We start from the raw sequence: 25,080 nt of genomic DNA, 5'->3' as shown, positions 1-25,080 counted from the left end.
ATTTTAATAAAAGAAAATTATTTGGTTAAAAGAAATAATTTGCATTAACTATGAAGATTTAAATAGGAAATTATTTAGCAAGTCACTAATTCCTCTTTCTTGCTTTCAGATTAGTACTGAGGCTTAAATAACGACATACATGTACATATGCATGTGTGCACACACATGGATGTGTATATAAAATTGAGATTGTATCAGTATAGTTATTCATGCATTTTAAAATACTTGTCTATTTGAAATCTCTTCTGCAAAGAATGATCTTTTTAAAAAATGTACCAGAAATTTTAAAAAATTGATATCAGTTATATATCATGGATGTTTTGAGGCTGAAAAATGTCTTAGAAACCATTTTAGTGCAATTCCTTCTGAATCCATTCATGTACTTTGGTCACAGGCAGCAGAAACTGATTCTGACTAAATAAAGTAAAAAAAAAAATTTTTGGAAGGATATTGGGTAATCAAATGAGTTTAGGGAGAACCCAGCTCAGATGAAAAGGACAAGACATGAGACCCTGGGTAGGATCTCTGTAGCAAGGACTACTTGGGACTCTTGTCAGGATGTCACTCCCAAGATGACTGAGCTCCAAAAACCTACTAAACCTTTGTTGTGTTTCCTGCCTCAAGATTCAGAATTCTGGGGGAGGAACCCATTGCCTTAATTTGGGTCACTGTGGTTAGAAAATCTTGGTTAGAAAATCTTTAAAATCAAGCCCCTCTAAGATGGCACACAGTGTGAGAATGGTCGTTTCCAGAAGTTCGGAGTGCTGCCACCTGTGGAAGCGGAACTAGATGCCCGGTGGACCAAATCCCACCAAAACACCCTCCTCACTTTCCAGGCGAAGGAAATAAGGCTTCCAGAATGATTTTCTGTCAAGAGTAGAGATTTGAGATTAGAATATAGACGGCCTCCCAGCTTATGTTTATTTTTATTGTTTAAAGTCAAAGTTCTAACTTTTATTATTTATAATTTTCTTTTCTTCCAAGGCATAACCATACAAAGATGACTCTTCTTGTTTGAAACAAGGCTGGATTTTCAGCCTCTCATCCTCAGATCTTCTGTATTTCCCCTACAACCTACCCCTCCTCAGAGGCACCACTTCAGTGTCACTTAAGCCTCCTCACCTAAACCCAAGCTCATTCTCTTTCCCCCAAAATGTTCAACCTTTTGTGTTCCCTTCCTTAGCTAATTATCAATTAGCTCAAAGCCTGGTTGTCATCCTAGGTGTTCCCTTTCTTCTACCCCTAACACCTACTCACCACTCGAGAATTGATATTTTTAGCTCTTAAATATGTATTGAATCCACCTGTGTGTGTCCATTTCCCCACCTTCGCTTTGGCTCAGCCTCTGTGGCCTGTCCTTTCTGGGACCACCAGAGTCTCCCATCTCTTCGCCCTATTCCCAATTCTACCCTCCTCCTGGCCAATCTCGTGGATCAGGTATGAATTTCAGAGTCACAAGCTCAAGGATCGTAAATTGAAAGCCTTTATTTTTTTATAACTTAATTTTAATTCCTGGCCCTGAGCCTTGATCCTCCCTAGTGTAAAAATCTAATCTTGTCTCTCTCAGGTTATGTGAGTCCAATTCAGTGATTTCTTAGGTTATTCAAGATTCTGACACCTTTTCCTCTCACCCGATTACATAGAAACAACACAGTCCCGGTGCAGGGTGGAGAGGAAGAGAGTTGCAAGATTTAGCAAATAAAAATACCAGATATACACTTCAATATGAATTTCAAAAAAAACCCAACAACCCTTTTTTAGTATAAATAGGTCCCATGGAATATTTGGAGAATACTAATACTAAAAAAATTATTACTTACCTTATATTCAAATTTAATTGGACATCCTGCCCAGTTTTATCCAGAAACTCCAGGGCTGGGGGTTTGTCAGTATTTACTTTCATTTTTTTTTTAAGATTTTATTTATTCATGAGAGACACAGAGAGGCAGAGACACAGGCAGAGGGAGAAGCAGGCTCCCTGCTGGGAGCCTGACATGGGACTCCATCCCGGGATCCCATGATCACGCCCTGGGCCGAAGGCAGATGCTAAACCGCTGAGCCACCCAGGGATCCCCAGTATTTACTTTCAGACCTTAATCTAGGACCTTGCTATAGACACTGAACTTGTCCATCTAGTATCTCATTTCCCCATTCTTATTTGCTAATGTAACTCCAGTTTGCTTGGGAAAGCAATGTGTCCAAGAACAGGCAGGTTATTTGTTTTGCCAGTCTCCTTGCAGCAAGGGATGGCCATGTGACAAAGGTCTGGCCAATGGGACCAAAGTGAGAATCTACTAGCAGTTATAGGAATGCTTTATTCCCCACCAATAACAAGGAAAGACACATCTGGTGCCACCCATCACCCCTTTCTTTTTGCCTTGAAGGTGGACACAGTACCGGGTGCTATAGCAACCCTCCAGTGACCAGCAGGGGACAAGCATGAGGGAAAGATTAAGATAATCCCAGACACATTGAACTTGCCAGGCCACTGAATCAAGGCCAGCAGATGCCTACCTTCAGGCATCTTGTGCTGTGCTAAGTGGAAACCTGCTGTTCTAAAGGCACTATGAAACACATTCTCTCACTTGTAGTTGGATGCATTCTATACAGGTGTCCACCTCTGATGCACTCAATCCATCCTTTTCTGTCAGATCTGGAAATATGCTGACCTGACTCCTTTGATTGCTCCCTGTTGCTTCTTATTCTCCGAGTTATGGCTAAGTCCTCCTTCGATCCCAGTGGGCAGCCCATACAAGAGCATGTTAGCACACACCTCCTTGTTGTGGCCAGTGACATTATGACAGATACACCAGCCCTCTCTTTCCATTAACTTTTGTGTCATACATGGAGCTCACTAGACTGTTAATGGCATTTCACCTGTACCATTCAGGAGCTATGGGAAATTACAGTGGCTGCTTCTGGTCCTCTTCTACTGAGAAACTGAATTTTGCTATACTTGTGAAGGGGCAAGTAAAAAGGAGGAGAAGGAGAGGACATGGCCTCACTGCTCCTTCTTCATATTCTCCTCCTTCTTGACTAGAAGGCAGAAACAAACAAAATTCTGTTACCTTTTTACCTGCCTATCATATGTTTTTGGTCTCATACAAGATGGTGTTTTTTGAGCTTTGGGCCTGGTAATATGGTTTACTTATTCTCTTTGTGGATAAATCCTACTACAATAGGTGCTGTGTGTATCTGGCAGCCAGATAGGGGAGGGTAACAATTCAGTTGGACACTCCATCCAGATGGCTTTTCTAAACTTCAGGTTCATGGAGTAATGACTCCATTTCCTAACCCAGACCTTTCAATGGCTCTACCTCCATCTCATTCCTAGCTTGGAGTCCAAACTTCTTACCATGGCTTTGACGTCTTGTCTTTTCTTTTAAAACATCACTCTCACCACTCCTCTCTTCACCTATCTTAATGTGTCTTGTTTCATGCCTAAGTTGATCCACTGAGTAAGAAATTCTTGGTAGATGGAACATGGGCATTGTTTTTTGTGTGTTTGTTCAATTCCATAGATGAATCTGTTGCATAGCCAGGAGCTGGAAACCAGTAGTGCAGGACTTAAAACTTCTCAGAACATTTTTCACATTTATAATTTAATTTTGTTCTTAGAAGAATCCTGATATAGGTACAGCATATATTGATATGCACACTTTGCAAATGAGATGAAATGCAGTCCAAGGAGTTTAAGTAGAACTGGCCTCAACCTTGAGTATTCTAACTTCTAGGCTGTTTCCACTTCACATTGAAATTTTTACTGCTGGTAGTAGCACATTATGTCAGTTGCTCTAAATACTGTCTCCTAACTTTTAAAAAATGTAATATAATTAGTAACTATACGATTTGGCTCCTGATTGCTCATTAAGTGGAATAATAGCCACCACACAGCTGTTATCCCATAACCCTGTTTATTTTCTGTATAGTACTTTTCATCATCTCACATTATTTATTATTTGCTTACTTATGTGTTAGTTGTGTTCTCCCACTAGAATACAAACTTCACAAGGAGAATGAATCCATTCAATCTAGAACAGTGCCTTCCACTTAGAAAATTTAATAGCTATTTGTTGAATAAATAAATGGAATATTCATTTGTCACTTTATCTTCTTGCATTTGATTTATTATTAAATTAGAAGCAAATTAGTAATGTAACAAATAATTACCTTATTCCTAACTGAAAATATTTTTCAAATATACTTAGTAATAGATTTTAGTAAACATTTTCTAGCCAAACATCCAAGCATGAATGAATAAATGAATGAACTTCCATAACATACAATGAAGCCACTTAATATAGAGTACATTTTTAAAATATTTAATGGCATGTTTAATTTTTTCTTGGCATGTTGGATTTTTTCTGTTTTGTTTTACTGGGAGGCTAGTACATCAAGTACTTGTGGACATTGTAATTGCTGTGGTCTGGATGTGTTCCCCCAAATTCATATGTTTAAATTCTAATTCCCAAAGGTGATGGTATTAGTAATTGAGGTCTTTGGGAGGTGCTTAGGTCATGAGAGCTCTGCCCTCATGAATGGGATTAGTGCCTTATAAGAAAAAAAGGTCTCCAGAGAGATCCCCAACTCCTTGCACTATGTGAGGATACTGTGAGAAGGTGCCAACCATGAAGGAGGAAGAGGGCCCTCCCCAGAACATGACCATGCTGGCACCTTGATCTTGAAATTCCAGCCTCCAGAACTGTGAACAATGTATTTCTGTTGTCTGTAAGCTACTCAGTCACTAGTATTTTGTTCTAGCAGCCAGAACGGACTGACAATAGTCGGTTCTGAGCTCAGCTCTGGAACTGATATATTTATAATGTAATTTTACTAAAATGACTACATTTGAGTAGCTCCTGGCATCTTTCATTAAACTGAAGTTGTTCATTTACAAGTGTTCGAGGCAAAGAGCATTTTCAGCTTTCACTCAGGAAAAAAAAGAAAAAGGCAGTGTGATTCAACCTTTAACTTAGAGAAGAAAAAACACTGCACAGATTTAAAGGAGTAAAATAATGTTCTGAGCATTGGGTTTCTTATTATTCCCAGTTACCGGAACTCATACAAGAAGAACATTTGTGTGGACATGCTGCGAGATGGTTATCATAAGTCCTTTACTGAGCTCTTCGCCCTGATGCAGAAGTGGGATGCCCTGCAGGAGACTGCGAGAGTTAGGTCCCTTTTCTGGTTGCAGAGACCCCTGGAGGAGCAGCCTGATAAGCTGGATCACTTCTACCACTACCTGACCAGGGCTGAGGCAGCTGAAAGGAAAGGTGAGTGGACGGCCTGTAGGCAGCAGTCCTGCAGAAGCCAGAACAATGGGCCTGAGGGAGGATTCAAAACATTAAGAAGACACCTTAGCACAACTCCTTCTAGACACCTAAGCATCTTTATGGAATACATGATAGGGAATGCTGAACCACAAAGCTGCCCAGACACAGGGGCATCCTGCTGATGTCTTTCCAAGCCGGGAAGACAATACATAGCACCTGATGACATCTCCAGAATTTTCCAATCCATTAAAATCTTTTGTATCATGAATTACAAATCTTTCCATAGTTTTAAAAATATATAACCTGAATTTTGACTTTTACTGATGAGATACATTCAAAGAGTATAACTTGAACATTATACAGATTTTCTAGTATTTATGTGATGGAATTTGAGGGTCTTATCTATAAATCCTACAGATTTCAATCAGAAAATTTTTATTAGTGAATAGTGAGAAGATGCAAAAAGCCTGCAATTCACAATTATGAATTAAATTGTTTACTTTATATTATCCATCACATTTTTCTAATAAATTCCTTTTTTTGTATCTTAAAATTTTCCAGAAAATCAATGTTTCAAGTACTGAAAATATTTTAATCTCTCCTATAATTATACTGATATTGTCATGAGTCTTCCTAGTTACATATTAAGAATCAGTCATTTTAGGTAATCAAAGAAAGGAAATCTTAAAAGTTGATGTGGTCTAAATTATTAATTTCTTCAACTTTTTGTGTGAAAAGACCATAGGACTCAAAAAGAAAAGCTCAGGGCCAAACAAGGCCTATATTTCATTTTATGGCTTTCTATGGGAAAATAGAGTATTACACAACTTTTTGTCAATCAGTGCTACAGTGGGGAAACTTATTGGGGACTTGGAATAGTACTAGAGAGGTAGCAAAAGTCTCTCACCCTCTATAGTGGAGTTAATACATGTTTCCCATCAGGTTGTCACCTGGCTTACATATAGGAGATACACAAAAATCCTAACAACACAAGTGAGTGTGTGTGTGTATGTGTGTGTAGAAAGGAAGTGAATATTTGTATTATGAAAATTATTGAACTTCAGGATTGACTTTAAAAATAGAATACTTTGGTGAATTCTAAAATGTGACATCTAATTTCTCAAGAAATTAATTGTTATAAATAAAAAATGCTATTGTAAAAAACCTACATTCTAGCTTCAGCTCCAAATTCTGAAGTGATATTTGCACTGAAAATAGAATTGAACAAGATAAAATTTCCCCATTAGTCATTTTTTCTAGTTGAATTCATCATACTCACTAAGTGTTTTAAATAGAGGCTCCTTTTGAGTAGCATAAATATGAGCCAAATACATCACTTGTTACAAAGTGTCTTAAATATGAGAAACTTGCCATAAAGCATTTTGTAATTATAAAGAAACTAAAATGCTAAGTAGTCTATTTTAAGGTAGAAAACATTTTAATTTTTTTATTTAAGATAAGTAACTAAACATTTTAACTGTTTCTCCAACCTCAAAAGTTAACAAAGTGCAAACTTTATAGTAGTCAATATTTTATACATGTTAGTAAAAAAAATATTTTCTTTACTGGGTGGCTTTATCATATGTTCATCATAACTAAGTTGCATTTGTTAAGTGAAGTAAAACTACCTCTTGCTCAGAATAACTCTTCTATAAGGTTTTCTCCTTCAAAATGCAGTGGCTTTTGCCTGGTTGCAATATAGAAAGTTAAAATTATTGCAAAAAAACATTGTTGAGAATACTTCAGCTGAAGTACATGTGAATATTTGTATGCTTTAAAAAATTGTATAATGTTTTCACATTTAACATATAAACTTTATTGAGGAAAGGTTGTGATATGAGTTAAAAACATCCCAGAAAATGGGATAGAAACCTTCACTCTTAATACTTTGAATTAATCCTAGATCTTAAAGAATGCATACAGGTGCACACACACACTTAACCTAGAATATAAAAATCTGGTGTCTCAAGATTCTATCCTCTATGGTCATGGAATGGAATATGGAATCTGAAAAAAATATTCCTGAAGTAGCGTATCTCTGAGCATTCTCATTGCTTCTCATTGGAAACACTATCATTCTACGGTCACAATGAAGTTCATTTAATCAAAGCTATGGCACTAACAATAGTCATCTTGGGTCAGTTCTGTCTCTTGAGACTTACAGAGCAGGAACCTAGATTTATTTAAATTACTCTTCAAAACATCACTTGCTGTTTTATAGCACAGAAGTATTTAAAGTAAGCCAGCCATTTCTTTTTTGATTATTTTCCATTTGTTAAGATGAATTTTTTGGTCCCTAATAACATTTTTTATATTACCCATTGTTGTAAATCATCTCTGTACCATCTGTAATATTATGATTAGGGCCTTGTGCCCCATGGGGCTGGAGAAGAGATGGCAATAATGGTAATGGGCAACTGAATCAATAGATAATTCAAACATTATTTACACGTGACTTTAAATTATTGTTAATGGTTAAGCAGCAATTTTTTTCCTAATAACATTTATTTAAGATAGCCCAACTGTGTTCTATACAAAGAGTCTCCAGGATCTTTCCAACGGTTTTATGTAAAGCAAAACAAAAATAATTATCTGGCAAAATAAGTTTGAGAAACACCAGGTGAATTAACATGGATATTAAGTAGGTTGGTTTATCGCGGGACTTACCAGAGCCTTTAACATACTGATGCATAGTGTGTGGCCACTGAAAGAAGAAAATTAGCAACTACATTTTCCAATTTATTTCACCATAGAATCTCCTTTTTTAGATAGCACAATGAATACTGATCTAAATAATAAACCAACAATAAAAATGTTTTTCATCTTGTAAATATCTGCTGACAATTCAAGTAGGTGGTCTACAAACAAGGAGATAAGGCTGCTTAGAATGTAAAGGGTACAGTGCATATATTTGGATTGTTCAAAGATTCAAAACTTGAATATATTCCCTTATACTTAATGCTCTGAAAAATACCCCATTTTTTCTGTAGAAAAATAGCTTAGATAACAAGTGGTTTTTAAATATGGAAACGATAGCTAACACAACTTGTTCTAAAAAAAAAAACGTGAAATATTGGAAATTTTTTTCTGATTACTGAAAGTCAGAAAAATTATTTGGGGATCACTTTTTCAAAAACTCTTTATATAACTTTTTGAAAATAGAAGATATGGAATGCTTTAGACTTTTAAAAATCATAATTCTCTAATAACTATAAAGATGACAAAGAATATAAAACATTACAAAGCACACTTTAGTGCTCCATTCACTTTAAGTAGAAGGTTCACAATGCAAAGATAAAACATAAGAGAAGTCAGTTCTGAGATGAGAGTATTTGTTTCAAGTAATAACTCCAGTTACTCACTGCTTTTTACCTAAACTCATGCCTATTGTGAGTAACCTTAAACAGCAGAATGGCTCTCCAGAATCCCCAGCTCCTTCAAAAAATATTTTAAAATAGAGAGACAGGGAGACCTCTAATTTTTTTTAACTTTAATGTTTAGATATAACTCTTATTTTGAGATAAGCCTTAATTTCCTATGAAATTATGAAGCAACATGTGTAAAGGAATGACTTAAGTTTCAGAAATTTCTTTTGATACATTAGAATGACATGTATAGTTCTTGAAAATTACCTTTTGTTGTAATCAACCTCATTTCATTTTTTTCTGGGCCTTTTGATTTTAGTCTTATAGGAATACTAGTGGGCAATGTATAAATATTTTTCATAATTGTAGTCCTTTCAGGAACATTTGAGTTGACTCTTCTGATTGTTGTGAATAATTAATATCAATAAATTCTAATAGATAATGATTGTTATTATAAAATCCTTGGAAGAGTAATCCAGAAGTTACCATATATCTACAACTGTGCTTATAACACAGATGCAAAAAGACATAAAAATTATGAATTTGTTCATATTTACCAATAAAATGGAATTTACGGGACTGAGGCACAATTTATTAACACACAGGTTTTTGTCCAAGTTTATTATTGACTGCAGTTTAAAAGACTAATTCACAATTTATTAATGTGCTTTTTGTATACAAGTAGGTCAGGTGCCACTTTAGGGAAAAAGGGAGGGTTTAAAAACTAACAACTAATAAACTAATAACTGAGTGAGAAGGATGACTAGTATTAGTTCATTTTCAGCAGAAAAAGATATTGAGAAATAGAAGCATAGAAATCCATTCTTTGTTAGCATTGCTAGTAACTTGTATCCCTGGAAACATTGCAGAACGTATATGAACCTTATAGGGTTATCCCAATCCCCATATTATTATATCAATAAGCTCGTGATTATTTTTCCTTCTGAGTAAAAATACTCTATTTCCATATCTTATCTGCTTTCTTCATTAGCCCCCCCCCCCAATAGTTAGGAAACATTGTTTTCTCTTGAATCTAAATACTTTTCAAATCTTTAATGGGAAAAGTACTTGATGATAACACATATTCATTTCTTGCAATAGACCTGAGAACAGTGCTAGTACATATTATCCTGTCTTTTGTCTTATATAGTCTAGTGTTTCAACTAAAGAGTGTGTCAATTTCTTACATGTTCTAAGTTTTCAGAAAGATTTTGGTTGCTTTTTTTCGTGTGCACATCCTTTAACGCACTGTTTTAGTGGTTAAGACACATTAATTTAATTTTGCATTTCCATTTTTAAAATAGCTAATCCTCTTTTTAAGGGAAAATAAATATCACTAGGTTGGTTTGCCATTTGAAGGGACAGGCCGTGAGATATTTTTCTAACGCAGCTTATGTTTTTCTTTGAAGAATACTTTGAAGACGTCTATAATAACTTGTATGCACTGGCCTGTTACTTCAATAATTCTGAAGACAAATGGGTAAGGAACCACTTCTATGAGCGATGTTTTAAGATTGCTCAACTGATCAAAATTGACGGTGGGAAGAAGGAAGCCGAGGCTCAAGCGCACATGGGACTTCTCTTCGAGGAAGAGGGTGAGTGGTCATTTGTCAGGCTGTCCTGGTTGCTTTGGAGGATTCAGAGTCGGTGCAGCCAGAAAGCACTTGGGGGTTGAGAAAAAGACCTGAGGCGTTAGTATAAGACTGTAAGTTGTTGCAATTAAAGAGCAAAGGTGTGTGACTTAGGGGCTCCGCGAAAGCGTTCCTTGCAGTCATACGTCCATCCCCAGCGCCCAGGCTGGAGTTCCCAGCAGCAGCATCACCAAGAGCAGGCTGCTGCCATACCCATGCACACGCGTCTGTCAGTGCCGCGTGCTGTAGGGCTTGCATTCCTTTCCTTTCTTACAGCCCTCTCTTCATTTTAACTGGATTTATTGTGTATGAAAATGGGAAAAAAGGAAGACATACTTCGTGATCTTCCTAGCGCTCCCATACCCCCTGTACATATCTCTATAATTTAGATATCACTCCATCGTGGCTTTATAACAATTTCCGAAGGAAAGGTCCTTTAAAAGTAACTTCATAAGGTTATCTTAACGCAAGCCAAAGTCTAAAACAGCAACAAATACCGTCAAAAATACATTTTGTATGGTGTTTTACTAAAGAATGCAAAGAGAAACTTAAGAGTTAAAATTATTTATGGAAGGAATGGTAGGTAGATTATATGCAAAGAAAATATATGAAAAGTTAGCATGAATAATGCTATTTCTTTTCTCAAAAAAACTGTCTGATTTTCCACAAAAATTTTAACTTTGGCCAAACAGTTAAGTGAGAAAATATTGATTATTTTGTGGGTAGGACTATATAGGACACCGCAAAAGGTAAAAATTAATATATAAATAGAAAATTACACATTGCAATCTACAACATGGTAGGTGCTAGGAGGCAGTAGATGGTGGCTCAAGGGCCATCTGGAGGGTCATCTTCAGTAACACCAAAAAAATTCAGAGAAGTGAGAGATCATAGACTAGATTCAAAAAAGGCAAAATGGAATCAGCAAGGACTGGTGGGGGACTTGAAAGATGGGTTGAATTTAGGCAGGTAAAGAAGCAGGACAATCAATTCTGTAAGAATGCACTACTAAAGCATAATTAGAGGAACTGGTAGGAGGTGCAACCTGTTTAAAGCAGAAAGTGTGTTTCTGAGCAGCGGTGAGAACCGAAAGTGGCAAGGCAAAATAGGAACACACCTGCATTCAGACTTTGGGTTTAAGCTTCATGGCAAGGAAAGGATAATATTGCTATAATTTGACAAATTATTTGTTAAAACATTTAGCCTATTGTTAAAAGTAGAGTTTCGTCTTTCAGTTTCTTAAAATGGGATAAATTGTGGGGTGCCTGGGTGGCACAGTTGGTTAAGCCTCCGACTCCTAGTTTCAGCTCAGGTTGTGATCTCAGGGTGGTGAGATCGAGCCCTGAGTCCAGCTCTGCATTCAGAGGGGAGTCTGCTTGAGATTCTCTCTCTCCCTCTGCCTCTGCCCCTCCTGCTCATGCTTATGTGCTCTTTATCTCTATCAAATAAATAAATCTTTAAAGAAAAATGGGATAAGTTCTTGCTTAAGTAAAGAAAATTATTGCTTAAGCTTTTAAAAATTATTCTCATTTCATAGGTCTCGAGGCAAATAACATTTTTAAGCTTTTGAAAATTATTATCTTCACTATGAGGATGAGAAAACTGGCACAAAGAGATTAAACTGGTTAGTCGTGAAGTTAGTATTGACTAGTCAGGTAGCTTTAGAGCCTATAGTCACTCCTCTGTGCAAAGGATTCCTCTATTTTCATGATGTACTAATTATGAAAATTATATATTAGAATATAATTTAGCACCTTTTTGTTCTCCACTCTAGGAAATCTTTCCATTGAATGGAGTTTTTGTTTTGTTTCTGTAATTTGGGCAATAATTTTCTGTCACCTGCAAGAATAAATCATATCAACTATGCATTACTGGTCCCAAAAAAGAAATCACAGAAGAAATAACATGAAAATAAGGCCGAAGAAGTCAGGGCCACACTGATGAAAATGTAAGAGTGGCTCAATGAGATTCAAATAGCTATCATAGTTATATTCTGAATTTTTGTGTAAAGTTTAATTATGATTCTTAAGATGCAGTTTGATTCCAAAAAAAAATTGCAGAAAAAAAATGCCTAACAAAAGTTGCCATCTAAACATCTAAGAGTGCAGCTCAGTAGCATTTAGTATATTCATATTGTTGTGCAATCTGTCTTCAGAACTTTTTCATCTTGCAATACTGAAACTCAATACCCATTCAACAACAACTTCCAGTTTCCCTCCTGATTTTTTAAAATCTCTGCATGCATTTCTGTTGGAGGACTTATTCATTGCTTCCTTTCTTACCCATTTTTTAAAAGATTTTATTTATTTATTTGGCAGAGAGAGAGAGAACACAAGCAGAGGGAGCGCCAGGCAGAGGGAAAGGGAGAAGCAGGCTCCCCTCTGAGCAGGGAGCCCAATGAGGGACTCCATCCCGGGACCCTGGGATCACGACCTGAGCTAAAGGCAGACCCTTACCAACTGAGCCACCCAGGTGCCCCTTTTCCTTATTAATTTATCTATTCATTTATTCATTGTCATTTCAGTGACTGAGAATGAGGCTGAGTTTGGGAAACGTGAGGGTGGCACTGCCATGAGATTACATTTGCAGGTCCTTGGCTTGCTCACATTTACATGCTCCACCCTACAATGTGATAAAATGCACCCATATTCCACAGCAATTAGAACCTTTTGGCTATGAAATTATTTTTAAGTTAGATTGTATTTTTTTGTTTTGCAGCCACTTTTTGTCAGGTCTAAAATATTAATCACTTCGCAGACCCTAGGAGCCACGCCTTTATTGCCTGATGGATAAAATGAGTTGGTGTTGCTGCAAATTCCAGAGATTGGCTTTGAGTGCTTGATGTGACTTGCAATGGTGAAAAGTACCTGTGCAGCTTTTGCAATCTGGGTAAAATTTTCATGAGAAGGGTGAACTAGGACTACTTAGAATATGTGGCCAGAGTGCAGTGGGGACTCACCTGGCTGTAGGGTTCCCCCTGAGGTGATGGAGGTGTAGCTTCCGCAAATCTGAGCTGATTGGTCCAGACAAGCAAATGGAGGCCCCACAGCAACAGCTAGGCAGCAGCTGGGCTCAGAGGCAGGTTAAAGCAGGATACCAGCTGGCAGATGGCAAAGGGCAGGTTGTCAGGGCCCAACCAAGCAGGCTGTAGTCCAGGGCATGGCTCCAGAACCCTTAGGGAACTATAGAGCAAATGAACATGAGCAGAAGCCATAGTCACAGGGACTGGGAACCTGGGTACAGTCAGGGCCAGTGTGCAGCCCGCTGACACATATGTGACCAGATCCTTACCCAAAGCCCCCTGGCCAGAGTCAAGCACGGGTTCTAGTTCCCACTGCTGTTAAAGATGAGGCCCTAGTACACAATGTGGTCTGATTTCCATTGGCTAAAGTACTGGCATTCTCATTATTCACGTCAGATACCTTCAGTGGTTGGGTCCAGCACCAGCCCCTTCCCTGGTCTGATCAGGATACCGGGGTCCAAGCCTTGCAGTTGTGGTTCTATTAGGATTGGGGATGGGATAAGCAAGCTCAGACAGAATTGACCACATCAGCATTCATAGTTGAGCAAGTACCAACACCTTTCCCCTTTCCCCACTTCCAGTGATTTAAGATCTGGGCCCCAGCCTTGCTTTTGACCAGATTAATGGATTTAGCACTGAGGCTAGATGGTTTCTATGGAGCCTTGCAGAAGGGCCAATATATTTTCTGAAAGGCTAGCCTGAAAGTATCAGTCTTGGGCAAGTTAACCCTTAATTTCTGTATACCTCTTTGTCCTATTCCTCCTTTTCCAATTCAGTGCATGGCTTGTAAATATCATCTCTTCTTGGCAGCAACCCATTCCCTTTCAACCCATAAGAGCTTTGAGTCTCAACTTTGCTGTTAGAGACCAGGAGGATGATTAGAAATAGATGTTGGCTGATAACCCTGGAGTGCTGATCATGGTCACTGAAAATGGGGAGGAGAATACCAATGTAGGAAGAGTTTAGGCAGTGCGCATCTCCCAGTTCAGGAGGCCATCATCTGTGATGGTACGGCAGGGATTGAACACTGGCTAACCAGGTTCTCCAGAATTGATCCCAAGCTCTCTCAATGACAGGGGAACTTCTGAAGAAAGGTGTTGTCCTGTTTGGCTTGCCCAGTTCAGGTCCTAGAATTATTGTTGACAGTGAGCTCCATGGACAGATTCTAGGTAGTGTATCTTGGTGCAGTTCACCAGGGGCCAGAAGGCACCAGAAGCAGGGGAGTATTGTGAAGACACTCTAGAGTGGTTGCACTCTCCCCTGATACATCCAGTAGTGGAAGGTAGATCCAGGAACATACCTGTGGAGAAACCCACCATTGAAAAGGAGTTAAAATTCAGGAGCCCACTCACCTTTGTCTTGCCTATGTTCAGTTATCATTTTTCCCTAATACATTTTCACTCATTTCTAGTGATAATGGAGAAGACATTCCTTTTCTTCTTCTTTTTTTTTTTTTGCATGAACTTTATGAGGGGCAGTGGTTCAGCTTTTCTGTCAGTGAAGTATCCCCCCCATCCAAGGCAAATCCCTCCAAGATGACAAAAAAAGAAACAAGGTATCTTATTACTGAGAGCCTTAACCCCATAGGTTTCTTACTACTTAGGATTTTTCAAAGCTAGTTCCTGCTAATAGTCACTCATTGGCCTTCCTGAAGGCTGGCAACAACAACACCAGCAGACTCTTCTCATTCCAATCTTGGTCTTTGATTTATTTCCAGTCCTCTGACTTGCTTCCAGAAGGCCATGGTATGGACCTGAACAGATGCCCAGTTTGCTGGGACAACTGCCATGCTAACAAGGTAATTGGTCAGCAGCACTCACAGCAGGCCTGCTGGAGCAGCACTGCTCCAAGAGAACTCACAGAGACAGGAGCAGTAGCAGGTGTGCTGGTTGCCCATTGCCCTTTCATTGGATGCTGTATGTTTAGGGAAGTATGATCACACCCCTGGTGTGACTGGGGACACACAATAGCAATATCATGTGGCATAGCCTTCATACAAGCCTTACCCTGCCAGCTCAGCATTCATGATTTGATGTAGCTCAGCCCCTCCCTGCATGATCAGCAGAGGGGGAGCTGGAAAAGGGGTGGAGGCTGAGGTCCTTGCCTCATGGTTGCAGCCATAGGATATACCATAAAAATAGCAAGATTTGTTACACAGGCATTCTTTGTTGGGGATCACCAATCTCTCCCTTGTCAGAGGAGAGGGACTGCAATAGATTAGAACTGATTGCCTTAAAAGCACTGAAGCTGCATGGTTTCCTTAGAACCTTGCTGAAGCAAGCCTGCAAAGATCAGTCCTGGGCAAGTAAACCTTTACCCTTTAAATCTTTTAAGTTCTGCATAAAGAACATAAATTAACATAAAGAGACTTAGCATAGAAGTGTTAGGCATAGAAATCCTGTCCTGTGATAACTAGGACAGAGATAGGTCCACGAGCAAGATGACAAGCTTCAAAAGAAGCTCCAAAGACTAGATGTTTTCAAGAACTGTCCAAACTAGAAGAGAACCAGTGAGTTAAAGTAAGAGGAGATCAATTATCTGTCCTAGGAGAAGGCCTGCTAGGCATTGATATTGAATGAAGTGCTGTTTCTACTGACTACCCCCCAACTATAGGTAGAAGTAGGCAATTCTACTAGAACTGTGGGGCCAGTGCACAGAGAGGCAAGGTCAGACTATCCATTCTGCTTACCTTGAAAACCCAAGACTACAGAGATTGCTCCCAAATGGGGGGTGTAGGAAATTCAAGGAAGACCTGGCATTTATCTGAAGACTCAGATAAGGAACAATCTAGCAAAAGTGATCATTTTAGGAAAATTTTTGGTATCTGCAGAAAGATACAGGTGGAAGACAGAAAAGCCCAAGGATTGATCCAAATGGGTTGAGAAAGAGCCCCAGATGACGTAAGGAATGCTTCAGTTAAAATGTGTTGGTAGAGTTAAAATACTGAGTGGAAAAAATAAAAAGTGGAACCGACTCCATAGAAAACTGAATCGGTGATTTTGAGGACAAATTTAAAGCACTCATGCAAAGTGCAGGGGAAAGACAGGGTAAGTATGGAAGACCCAGAGTAAGAGTATACAGTAACTGAAACAAAGACAATGACCAAAGACATTTTAAGAAAACTTTCCAGACCCTAAGAAAGCCCTCAGAATGTGTAGATTGAAATAGCCCTTCATACTGTGGTCAAAAATTAAGAAAGATCCTAGACAAATTCTGAGTAATTTTGTGAATGCCTTTATGAAGGCGGACTCCTACCTGCATTCAAAGAGAAAGCACAGATTGCCTGCATTGTAACAAAAATTAAGACACAATTTTCTCCTTTGCAACATCAAATGCCACAAAATAAAAAGAAGCAAAGTCCCTGGGACTCGAGGGGAGGGGAAAGAGTGGAATGCTGTGAGGCTGAGAAGGGAGAGCAATGCTACAGGGCCAAGATTGGGTTCCTGTGTGAAGCAATGGGAGACTCTCTTTTGCAAGCTTCAGAAAGTGCACTTGGAAGGTATTTTCCATGTATATTGTATTCTCCTATTTAGCAAGAGACAAATCAAAACTAAAAATTCAAGAAGAAAGAAGTCCTAATGTAAAAGAACTGACAATAAACACTGAAACTGATTAAACGTAGTTAAATCTACAAAAGTTAATCCATGTCAGTAATTTTGGAACCAGAAGATACACAGTGTCACAATTAAGTATCATTTTAATTTTTCTCTTTATGATTTTCTATATTTACCAAACATTCTGCAGTCATGCTAATGACTTCTTGTATCATACTTTAAAATTAAATTTTAGGGATGCCTGGATGGCTCAGCAGTTGAGCATCTGCCTTTGGCTCAGGCTGTGATCCTGGAGTCCTAGGATGAGTCCCACATTAGGCTCCCTGCATGGAGCCTGCTTCTCCCTCTGCCTGTGTCTCTGTGCCTCTCTCTCTCTCTCTCTCTCTCTCTCTCTCTCTTTCTCTCTCTCTGTCTCTCATGAGTAAACAAATAAAATATTTTTAAAAAATTAAATTTTATAAGAAACACTTGAAAATAAACTCTTAAAATCCAAGTGGGAAATATAGGCAAATATTCAATTAGCCTTAGATAGGAAAGACATTTGAACATACAAACAATTGAACAAAGCACAAATGAAAATGATGGGGTTCACTGAGAGACCATTATATTCTCTCCCTACTCTGAGTTCAGGACTGACTCAGAAGAAACGTGGGAATCAAATCATAATTGTTAAGGCTCATTGGGGAACAAAGCTTATAACTCACCGAGTCAGACTCTATTTATCCTCCAGAATTCATCTCAACCACCTAATCACTGCAGACTGGTGAAGCTGACTCTCCTGAGGGTTCTAAGCCTGTGCCTGTGAGCTTCAGGGGTCACACCTCCTTGAGAATTGAGTCCAGAGAGGATGAGAGCTCAGTATTTCACCAGCTTATGTCATTTCCCCTTTCTTGATGAGAAATCAAGGGGGAAGGAGAGAGGGAGTCCCCTCATGGAAGCATGAGGCTAGGGGAATGAAATTTCCACTATCAGAAACAAATATTGAGCGATTTAACACATACTTTTTAAAAATTGCTTATTAAAGACTTCATATAATGAAATGATAAATCTGGGAAATATTTGAAAGAAAAGTGATAACATTAATATCATTATTATTTCAGAACATTATCAGTTGGTGAGAAAAACCATATAACATCAATACGGAAATGGTAAAGGAAGCTAAGAAGAAAATTCAAAGAAAAAAAAACAAGATTGATAATAAAAAAAAAAGCGCAAATTAAAGCACTAAAGATAGACTTTTCACCTGAAATATTATAACAAATGTTTATTATGTTTCAACTGTGTGCAAGATACTGGGCTAAGCATTGGAAATTCATGGCTGGAAAAGATATTTATGGCCTCTTGATTCAGAGGCTTACGTTTGAATGAAAGAGGCAGGTCAGTACGGTGATCATGCAATGATGCAAGTGAATGTACCGATAGGACAAAACGTACCAAATTCAAATGTGTAAGAAACAGTGTTGCCTATTTATTTAAGGTAGCATTTACTACTTGTGAAGTTTTGATAAGTTAAGCACATTTTTTACATTGCTGGTGACAAGATAAATTAGCTTGACATTTCTACCAAAGCATTTGAAAATATGAATCAAGAGTTTTTTTAATATCCACATCCTTTAACCCTGCTAATCTACTTCTAGGAAATAATCAGATGTGAAGACAAAGATTTACAGAAAGAAAATAATAGAAATGTCCTACATTAGGGTAACACTTTAATTATGGTTAGTATACCTGTTGAACTCTTATCCAGCCATTCAAAATGCTCTTGTCTAATAACATAATGGTAAGAATGGCCATTATTTGAGTCCTGTGTGTCAGTCACTATAAAAATGCTAACTCTAGCCAATAGGCTCTAAGTAGTTACTTCTAGACTGAAGCATGGAGGAGCAGATGTGAGCCTTCCAAGCTATCTCCATTTTTGCCGTGGTAATCTTGGGGGACATATGCTAAGATGGTGAAACCATGGGATGGAAACAGGCTGGATCCCTGAATGAGTATTTGGAGGGGAACTGCCCTGGAGAGTCACTCAATCCTCAGTGGACTTCATGAGAGCAAGAAAATTACTTTGTCTAAACCCCTGGGATTTCAGCGTCTATTTGCTACCACTGTGTGCAATCTCCAATCTCCCAACACTTTTATGCCCTTATTGTGAATGAGGGATTTTACGATCCTGTGAATAGTTTTTGGCAATTTCTTTGAAAAATTCACACAATAGTCTAACACTTTCTTTTGCAATGTGATATCTAATGTTTCTGTGCTTCCCTGAAAACTTCCATTTTAATATTTTTAAAGATACATAAATCCCTCAATTTACCAATATAATTTAGTCTTCCAAAAATTCAATTTCTATTTTTTCAATATAGGAAAAATGGGTGCATTTTACTTTTTCCATTATGTGTTTCTCTATTTGAATATAGTAGATGTGCAACGTATTTATGACCCAAAAAATAAAAATACATAATTTTTTAAAGCTACCTGATATACAGTGACTGTACCACAAATCTACAGTAGCATTTTGCCTACTATGTAGGGTCCTAACCTGCTTTAGGATCCCATGATCATCATTACTGGACCCAGGAGGACATAGTGGGCCTCTTGGCTGACCCAGTGTTGGAGTGTCTCATTCAGGAGCACAGATTCAGTGCCTGATCATGGGTTTTGGAATTAGGATCCACTATTCAAACAAGCTCTCTGACTCTATCCTGGATTCCTAATTTCCTTCACTGAAATTTCTTCCAGTGTGGAAGAACCAACCATTGAAGCAAAGGCATCAAGAGATCAGGCACATGGATGCCTGGGTGGCTCAGTGGTTGAGCATCTGCCTCCAGCTCAGGGTATGGTCCCGGGGTCCTGGGATCAAGTCCCACATCAGGCTTCCTGCATGGAGCCTGCTTCTCCCTCTGCCTGTCTCTCTATCTCTCTCTCTCTTTTTCTCTGTCTCTCATGAATATATGGATAGAATCTTAAAAGAGAGAGAGAGAGATCAGACACAGTAGTTGTTGTGGCTGTCAATATTGAACACTACACATGGACACTTCAGAAACTCAAATTCAGATTAACAGATTCTTTACATATGCCTTACCTGAGAAATTAGGAACGTCTGATTTGCCATCCTCAAGATAATCTATCCTGAAAGTACCTCTGTCACCTAGTTCCAACTGAACCAGCATACCAAGCAGTAATTCATACAACCAGAAACATCTTCAGAATTTATGCACACCTTCCCAAAACAAGCTTCCAGGCTGAAGAACAGCTTTAAGTAGTCTTGGTACCCATACATCCTCACCATAATAAGCACACAGACTCTCGCCCTCTGACTGTGCTGCAGTATTGCCCAGCCTGTAGAAATATTTGGAGGCCTAATGCCACATCAGTACGTCTTCCCAATGTAAAAAAATCTCTATATCCCTGCTCACCACCTAATGTCTGGGGGCTTCTATATCTTGTATTTTATCTCCCAGCTGTCCCCCAGCCTCAGGGCCTTGATGCTCTATTTTTTTTAAGATTTTATTTATTCATGAGAGACACGCAGAGAGAGGCAGAGACATAGGCAGAGGGGGAAGCAGGCTCGCAGTGGGCAGCCTGATGTAGGACTCAATCCCAGGACCTCAGGATCACGCTCTGAGCTGAAGGCAAACGCTCAACCAACTAAGCCACCATGCATCCCTGATGCTGTATTTTAACAATGGCAGTTCTCAATCATTTTTCTCATGGCAACAAATATGATTATTAATACTGACTTAGACAACACACCAATGAGAATAATGAGATTTAAAAAAAGAGAGAATAATGAGATTAAACACATGCATCCCCACCAAAGCAGAAGCAATAAACACCAACACAAATTTTGGGCTATGGTCAAAGGAAAATAGTCTGAGGGTTTCTGTGCTATCTATAGTTCTATAGCATTTCTCTCCCATCTAGAAAGCATACTGGAGTTTAAATGAGCCAGAGTAGCACTTTAAAATGGATAAAGACCAATCAACATCAGGTGCTAAAAAAAATGTACACCACTCAGGGGGCTCCTGGGTGGCTCAGTCAGTTAAGGGTTCAACTGTTGGTTTTGGCTCAGGCCATGATCTCAGGATCATGAGATCAGCCCTTTGTGGGCTCTGTACTCAACGGGGAGTCTGCTGGAAGATTCTCTCCCTCCCTCCCTCCCCCCACTTGCACATGCATGTGTTCTCTCTCCCTCTCTCTCTCTCTCTCTCTCTCTCCCAAATAAGTAAATCAATCAATCTTTTAAAAGTTACTGGCAGTATATTTTAGAACTTATCTGGACCTATAACCATACCTGAAAGCAGCCATTAAGAACTACTGGTCTAGAAGTAGATTATTCATCAGGTAGTTTGACTAATAAGTTTCTAAGACCCTTTTTCTCATCCATCTGGTTTTCCTCCCTCTCACTTTCCCCTCAGTATGTCTCTGTGTGCACTCTATATTCACAAATCAATCATCTGCCAAACCATGAGACCCCATTCTTCATTGGGTTGTGCCTCCAGTGGTTCCCTCAGTAGTTCAAGGAGAGCTCCAAACTCTACCATGTGAACTGAACTCTATGCCCATTTGGCAAAGGGCAAAATATGCAGGAACCAAAGAACTTTTTAGCTCCTTTAGCAAATTCCTTTTCTGCTGACGGCTTTCCCAGTGACTGATTCTGCTCCACAAAGCCTGAGCCCTGTACATAGAAGGGAAATGCCACTTGCCCTGCTCCTCATTTTGGGCATTAGGCTAGTTGGAGGCACTGCCATAATGGCCAGTTCTTATTCTTTCAAATGAATGCCTCCTGCAATGAAGCCTTTTAGGTGGTCCTTGTACCCAGCTTGGTCCTCCTGCCCTATCTCTTCTCTGCTGTGAACTCAGACTTGCAGTAGGCGTGAGCTTCCACTCGTGCCTCCCTTGTAGCCATGTCTGCGATTCTAGTTAGCTCCTGCTAAGGAGATGGCCTCTTTACATCCAGCTTGCATTCTCTTCTCATGACATCACCGCGCAGCGCTGCTCTGCTCTGCTTTGCTTCCTCAGAGTTGGTGCTGCCACCAGCTCTAAGAGACTACAGCTTCAACAAAACAGTTGTGGACATTGTTGGCACTTTTTATTCTCTCATTTGAGAGAAAATTTTCAATTATATTTGTTATGGGTTGAATTGTGGACTCCAAAAATGTATTGAATTCTTTTTAAAAACAATGTGGTGAGGTTTATACCGACCAAATCTATTAAAGAATAATTGTTTTCACATGCATGGCTCATATTTTCTTATAATAGTGAAAATGAAAAAAAGAATTAATATACTAAATATCTCAATAAAATAAGTCTTTGTGTCAAAGTGAGGTCTGAATTAGATAATTGACTTCTAAGAGAACTTTAATTTCCAGATTTATGATTTTAGGCTAAAAAATACCTTATTCCATGTGATGGAAAATATGTGCCTTTGTCTCTACCTTCTGCCACTTGTCTTAGAATTAATATTTTCAAGCAGAAAGTAACTGGTTATATTATTTAGGAGATGACCTTCTTCTCCATTGGAATGAACTAGGAACCCCATAGATAATCACCCTCCATGGAACAGATTTTCCTCCTGTGTTCCTAGTGATGGTGAAAGAAGCCGTCCTAATGTTGTCAGTGCCAGTTTCGTAACTGTGGCAAAACATAATTTAAATTCCAAAAGTGTATATCTTTTTGTAACTGTAAAGATATTGACAATTATACTTTATAATGTTTAAATTCTACAGATGATGATAGCATGAGGAAGTACAGATATATTTTCTTGTAATCTTTTAGTTTGACTCCCATATTACCTACCACATAGCTACTGCAGTTTTATTAGAACTGGCTGTTAGAGATTAAATTGGTCATACAGCAGGGTACTTATATCCCTTTACAGATGCTTGGCAAATAACATCACAAAATATTTTATGGCTTAAATGTTAGCTCTGAAGACATGTGGTTATATATCAAAATCCTGATCCAAATTCTCGATCCAGAGTTCTAATTAAACCAGAGATTTTGCTTTTAGATTAATGAATTATATACCAGTCTCTTCTCTAGTACTTCAATTGTCTAAAATCTATCTGCAAGTTTTCCGAACTTTGCACTCTCCACGTAACCATTGGCTAGCATGTTAACATCAAAACTATGTCAAAGGTGATACCAAACTTGTTTTGTTTTTGTTTTTTACCTTTTGATTTTTTTGCACGGCCTGCCCCTATCTTGAGTCCATCTGCCATCCATAGTACCAGACCCACAGTTCATTGTTAGTCAAAAGACTGTTACTACTTTCTTTATTCTTTCTAAATATAAACATATTTTACTTAGATTAAATTGCTATGGAATTTCATGTAGTCATTTGATTGATCTGCCACGAATTGAAAGAGTTGTCTCCTTACAACTAATAATGCCTTTTCATATCTGTATAATTCATTACAAGATAACAGTTTCATGTTATCTTCCAATATTGTGTATAATATACATGTGCCACAATTTTTCTTCCTTCTGTTACACTGTTTTGAGTACATTTGAAAGTTCTTTGGTGTTTTGTTAAGCCACATGTTGACAGAACAGGCTATCTTCTAAGAAGAGAGGATAGTTTCAATGTAAGTAAGAGACACTTGCAGAGAAATTCAGTGTGACTGGATGCGTTATAGTAATGGCACTTTAATATCATGGTAAATAAAATTCTGTGTTACTAAAGCATCTGTGATAATCACTGAAATGTAAATATATGTTTTATCATTTAAACTAGTGGTCCAAGAACTTTGTGTTAATCTGAACCTGATCAAATGCCAGCTCCATCTTTTATTAGGTGTATATTCTTGAGTAAGTTACATGTGTTAGACTCTAAGTCTTATGTTTCTCATTTGTAATTGGGATAATAATATCTACTTATAGATTTGGCTCAGGGTGATAAGGATTAAACGAATTAAACTGACTAGTGTTTGTCCCTGGTACATGACAGACACTCATTAGATAGAATTGACTATTAGTTCTAGAGAGCAGTGCTCATTTTTTAGTATTTTGACTAGATGGGATTTGGTGATTTTTTAAAAAAAATTTTAATGCAATTTAAACTTGAAAAAAAAGTTTTACTCATTTCTCTCGCCTTTCTCACCCACTGCTTCTGACAACTACCAATCTGTTCTCTGTATCTGTGAGCTTGTTTTCTGTTTGTTTGTTTTAGATTCCACATATAAAAGAGATCATATGGTATTTGTCTTTGTCTGACTTATTTCACTTAGCATAATGACTTCAAGGCCACCGACTTTGTCACAAATGGCAAGATTTCATTCTATTTTATGAAAATTATTTCATTATATATGATATATACATATCATATACATTCATTATATATGATATATATGTATCATATCATATGTATATCATGATTTCCTTATCCATTCATCTATCGATGGACACTTAGATTATTTCCATATCTTAGCTATTGTAAATAATGCTACCATGAATATGTGGGTGCTTTTGTATCCTTTAGAATAAGTGTTTTTGTTTTCTTCAGATAAATACCCAGTAGGGGAAATACTAGATCATATGGTAATTCTATTTTTAATTTTTTAAGGGACTTCTATACAATTTTCCATAGTGGTTACACCAATTTACATTCTCCCCAACAGTGCCCAGCGGATCCTTTTCCCTCCACATCTTGTCAATACCTATTATTTCTTGTCTTTTTGATAATAGCCATTCTAACAGGTGTGAGATGATATCTCATTGTGGTTTTGATTTGAATTTCCCTGATGATTAATGATGTTGAATATCATTTCATGTACCTGTTGGCCAACTATATATCTTCTTTGGGGAATGTCTATTCATTTTGCATGTGGCTGTTTTATTTTCCTGACACCGTTAATTAAAGATACTGGCTTTTCCCCCATTGTATATTCTTGGCTCTTTGTTGTAAATTAATTGATCATATATGCGTGGGCTTATTTTTGGGCTCTCAGTTCTGTCCCTTTTATCTATGTGCCTGTTTTAATGCCATATTATTTTAATTACTATAGCTTTGTAATATAGTTTGAAATTATGGCCTGTGATGCCTTTAGTGTTTTTCTTCTTTCTCAAGATTGCTTTGACTATTCAGGGACTTTTGTGGTTCCATACAAATTTTAGTGTTATTGTTTATTTCTATGAAAAATGCCACTAGGATTTTGATAGGGGTTGCACTGACTCTGTAGATTGCTTTGGGTAGTATGAACATTCTAATAGTATCAATTCTTCCAAACTATGAAC

At 38.0% G+C, this 25,080-nt stretch overlaps 1 protein-coding gene across 1 annotated transcript in view; it reads left to right on the top strand.

Annotated features, from left to right (window-relative positions):
• TTC29 (tetratricopeptide repeat domain 29) overlaps positions 1 to 25,080 on the top strand; it is a 247,827-nt gene that overhangs the window by 34,054 nt on the left and 188,693 nt on the right. Inside the window, exons 5-6 of the mRNA XM_026018176.2 lie at positions 5,050 to 5,273; positions 10,048 to 10,233. Coding sequence (XP_025873961.2) covers positions 5,050 to 5,273; positions 10,048 to 10,233 — 410 coding nt within the window. The remainder of the gene's footprint in view (positions 1 to 5,049; positions 5,274 to 10,047; positions 10,234 to 25,080) is intronic.

Source organism: Vulpes vulpes, chromosome 10, assembly GCF_048418805.1.
Source record: "Vulpes vulpes isolate BD-2025 chromosome 10, VulVul3, whole genome shotgun sequence".
Classification (NCBI taxonomy): domain Eukaryota; kingdom Metazoa; phylum Chordata; class Mammalia; order Carnivora; family Canidae; genus Vulpes; species Vulpes vulpes.
This window is presented reverse-complemented; position numbering and strand designations above follow the sequence as displayed.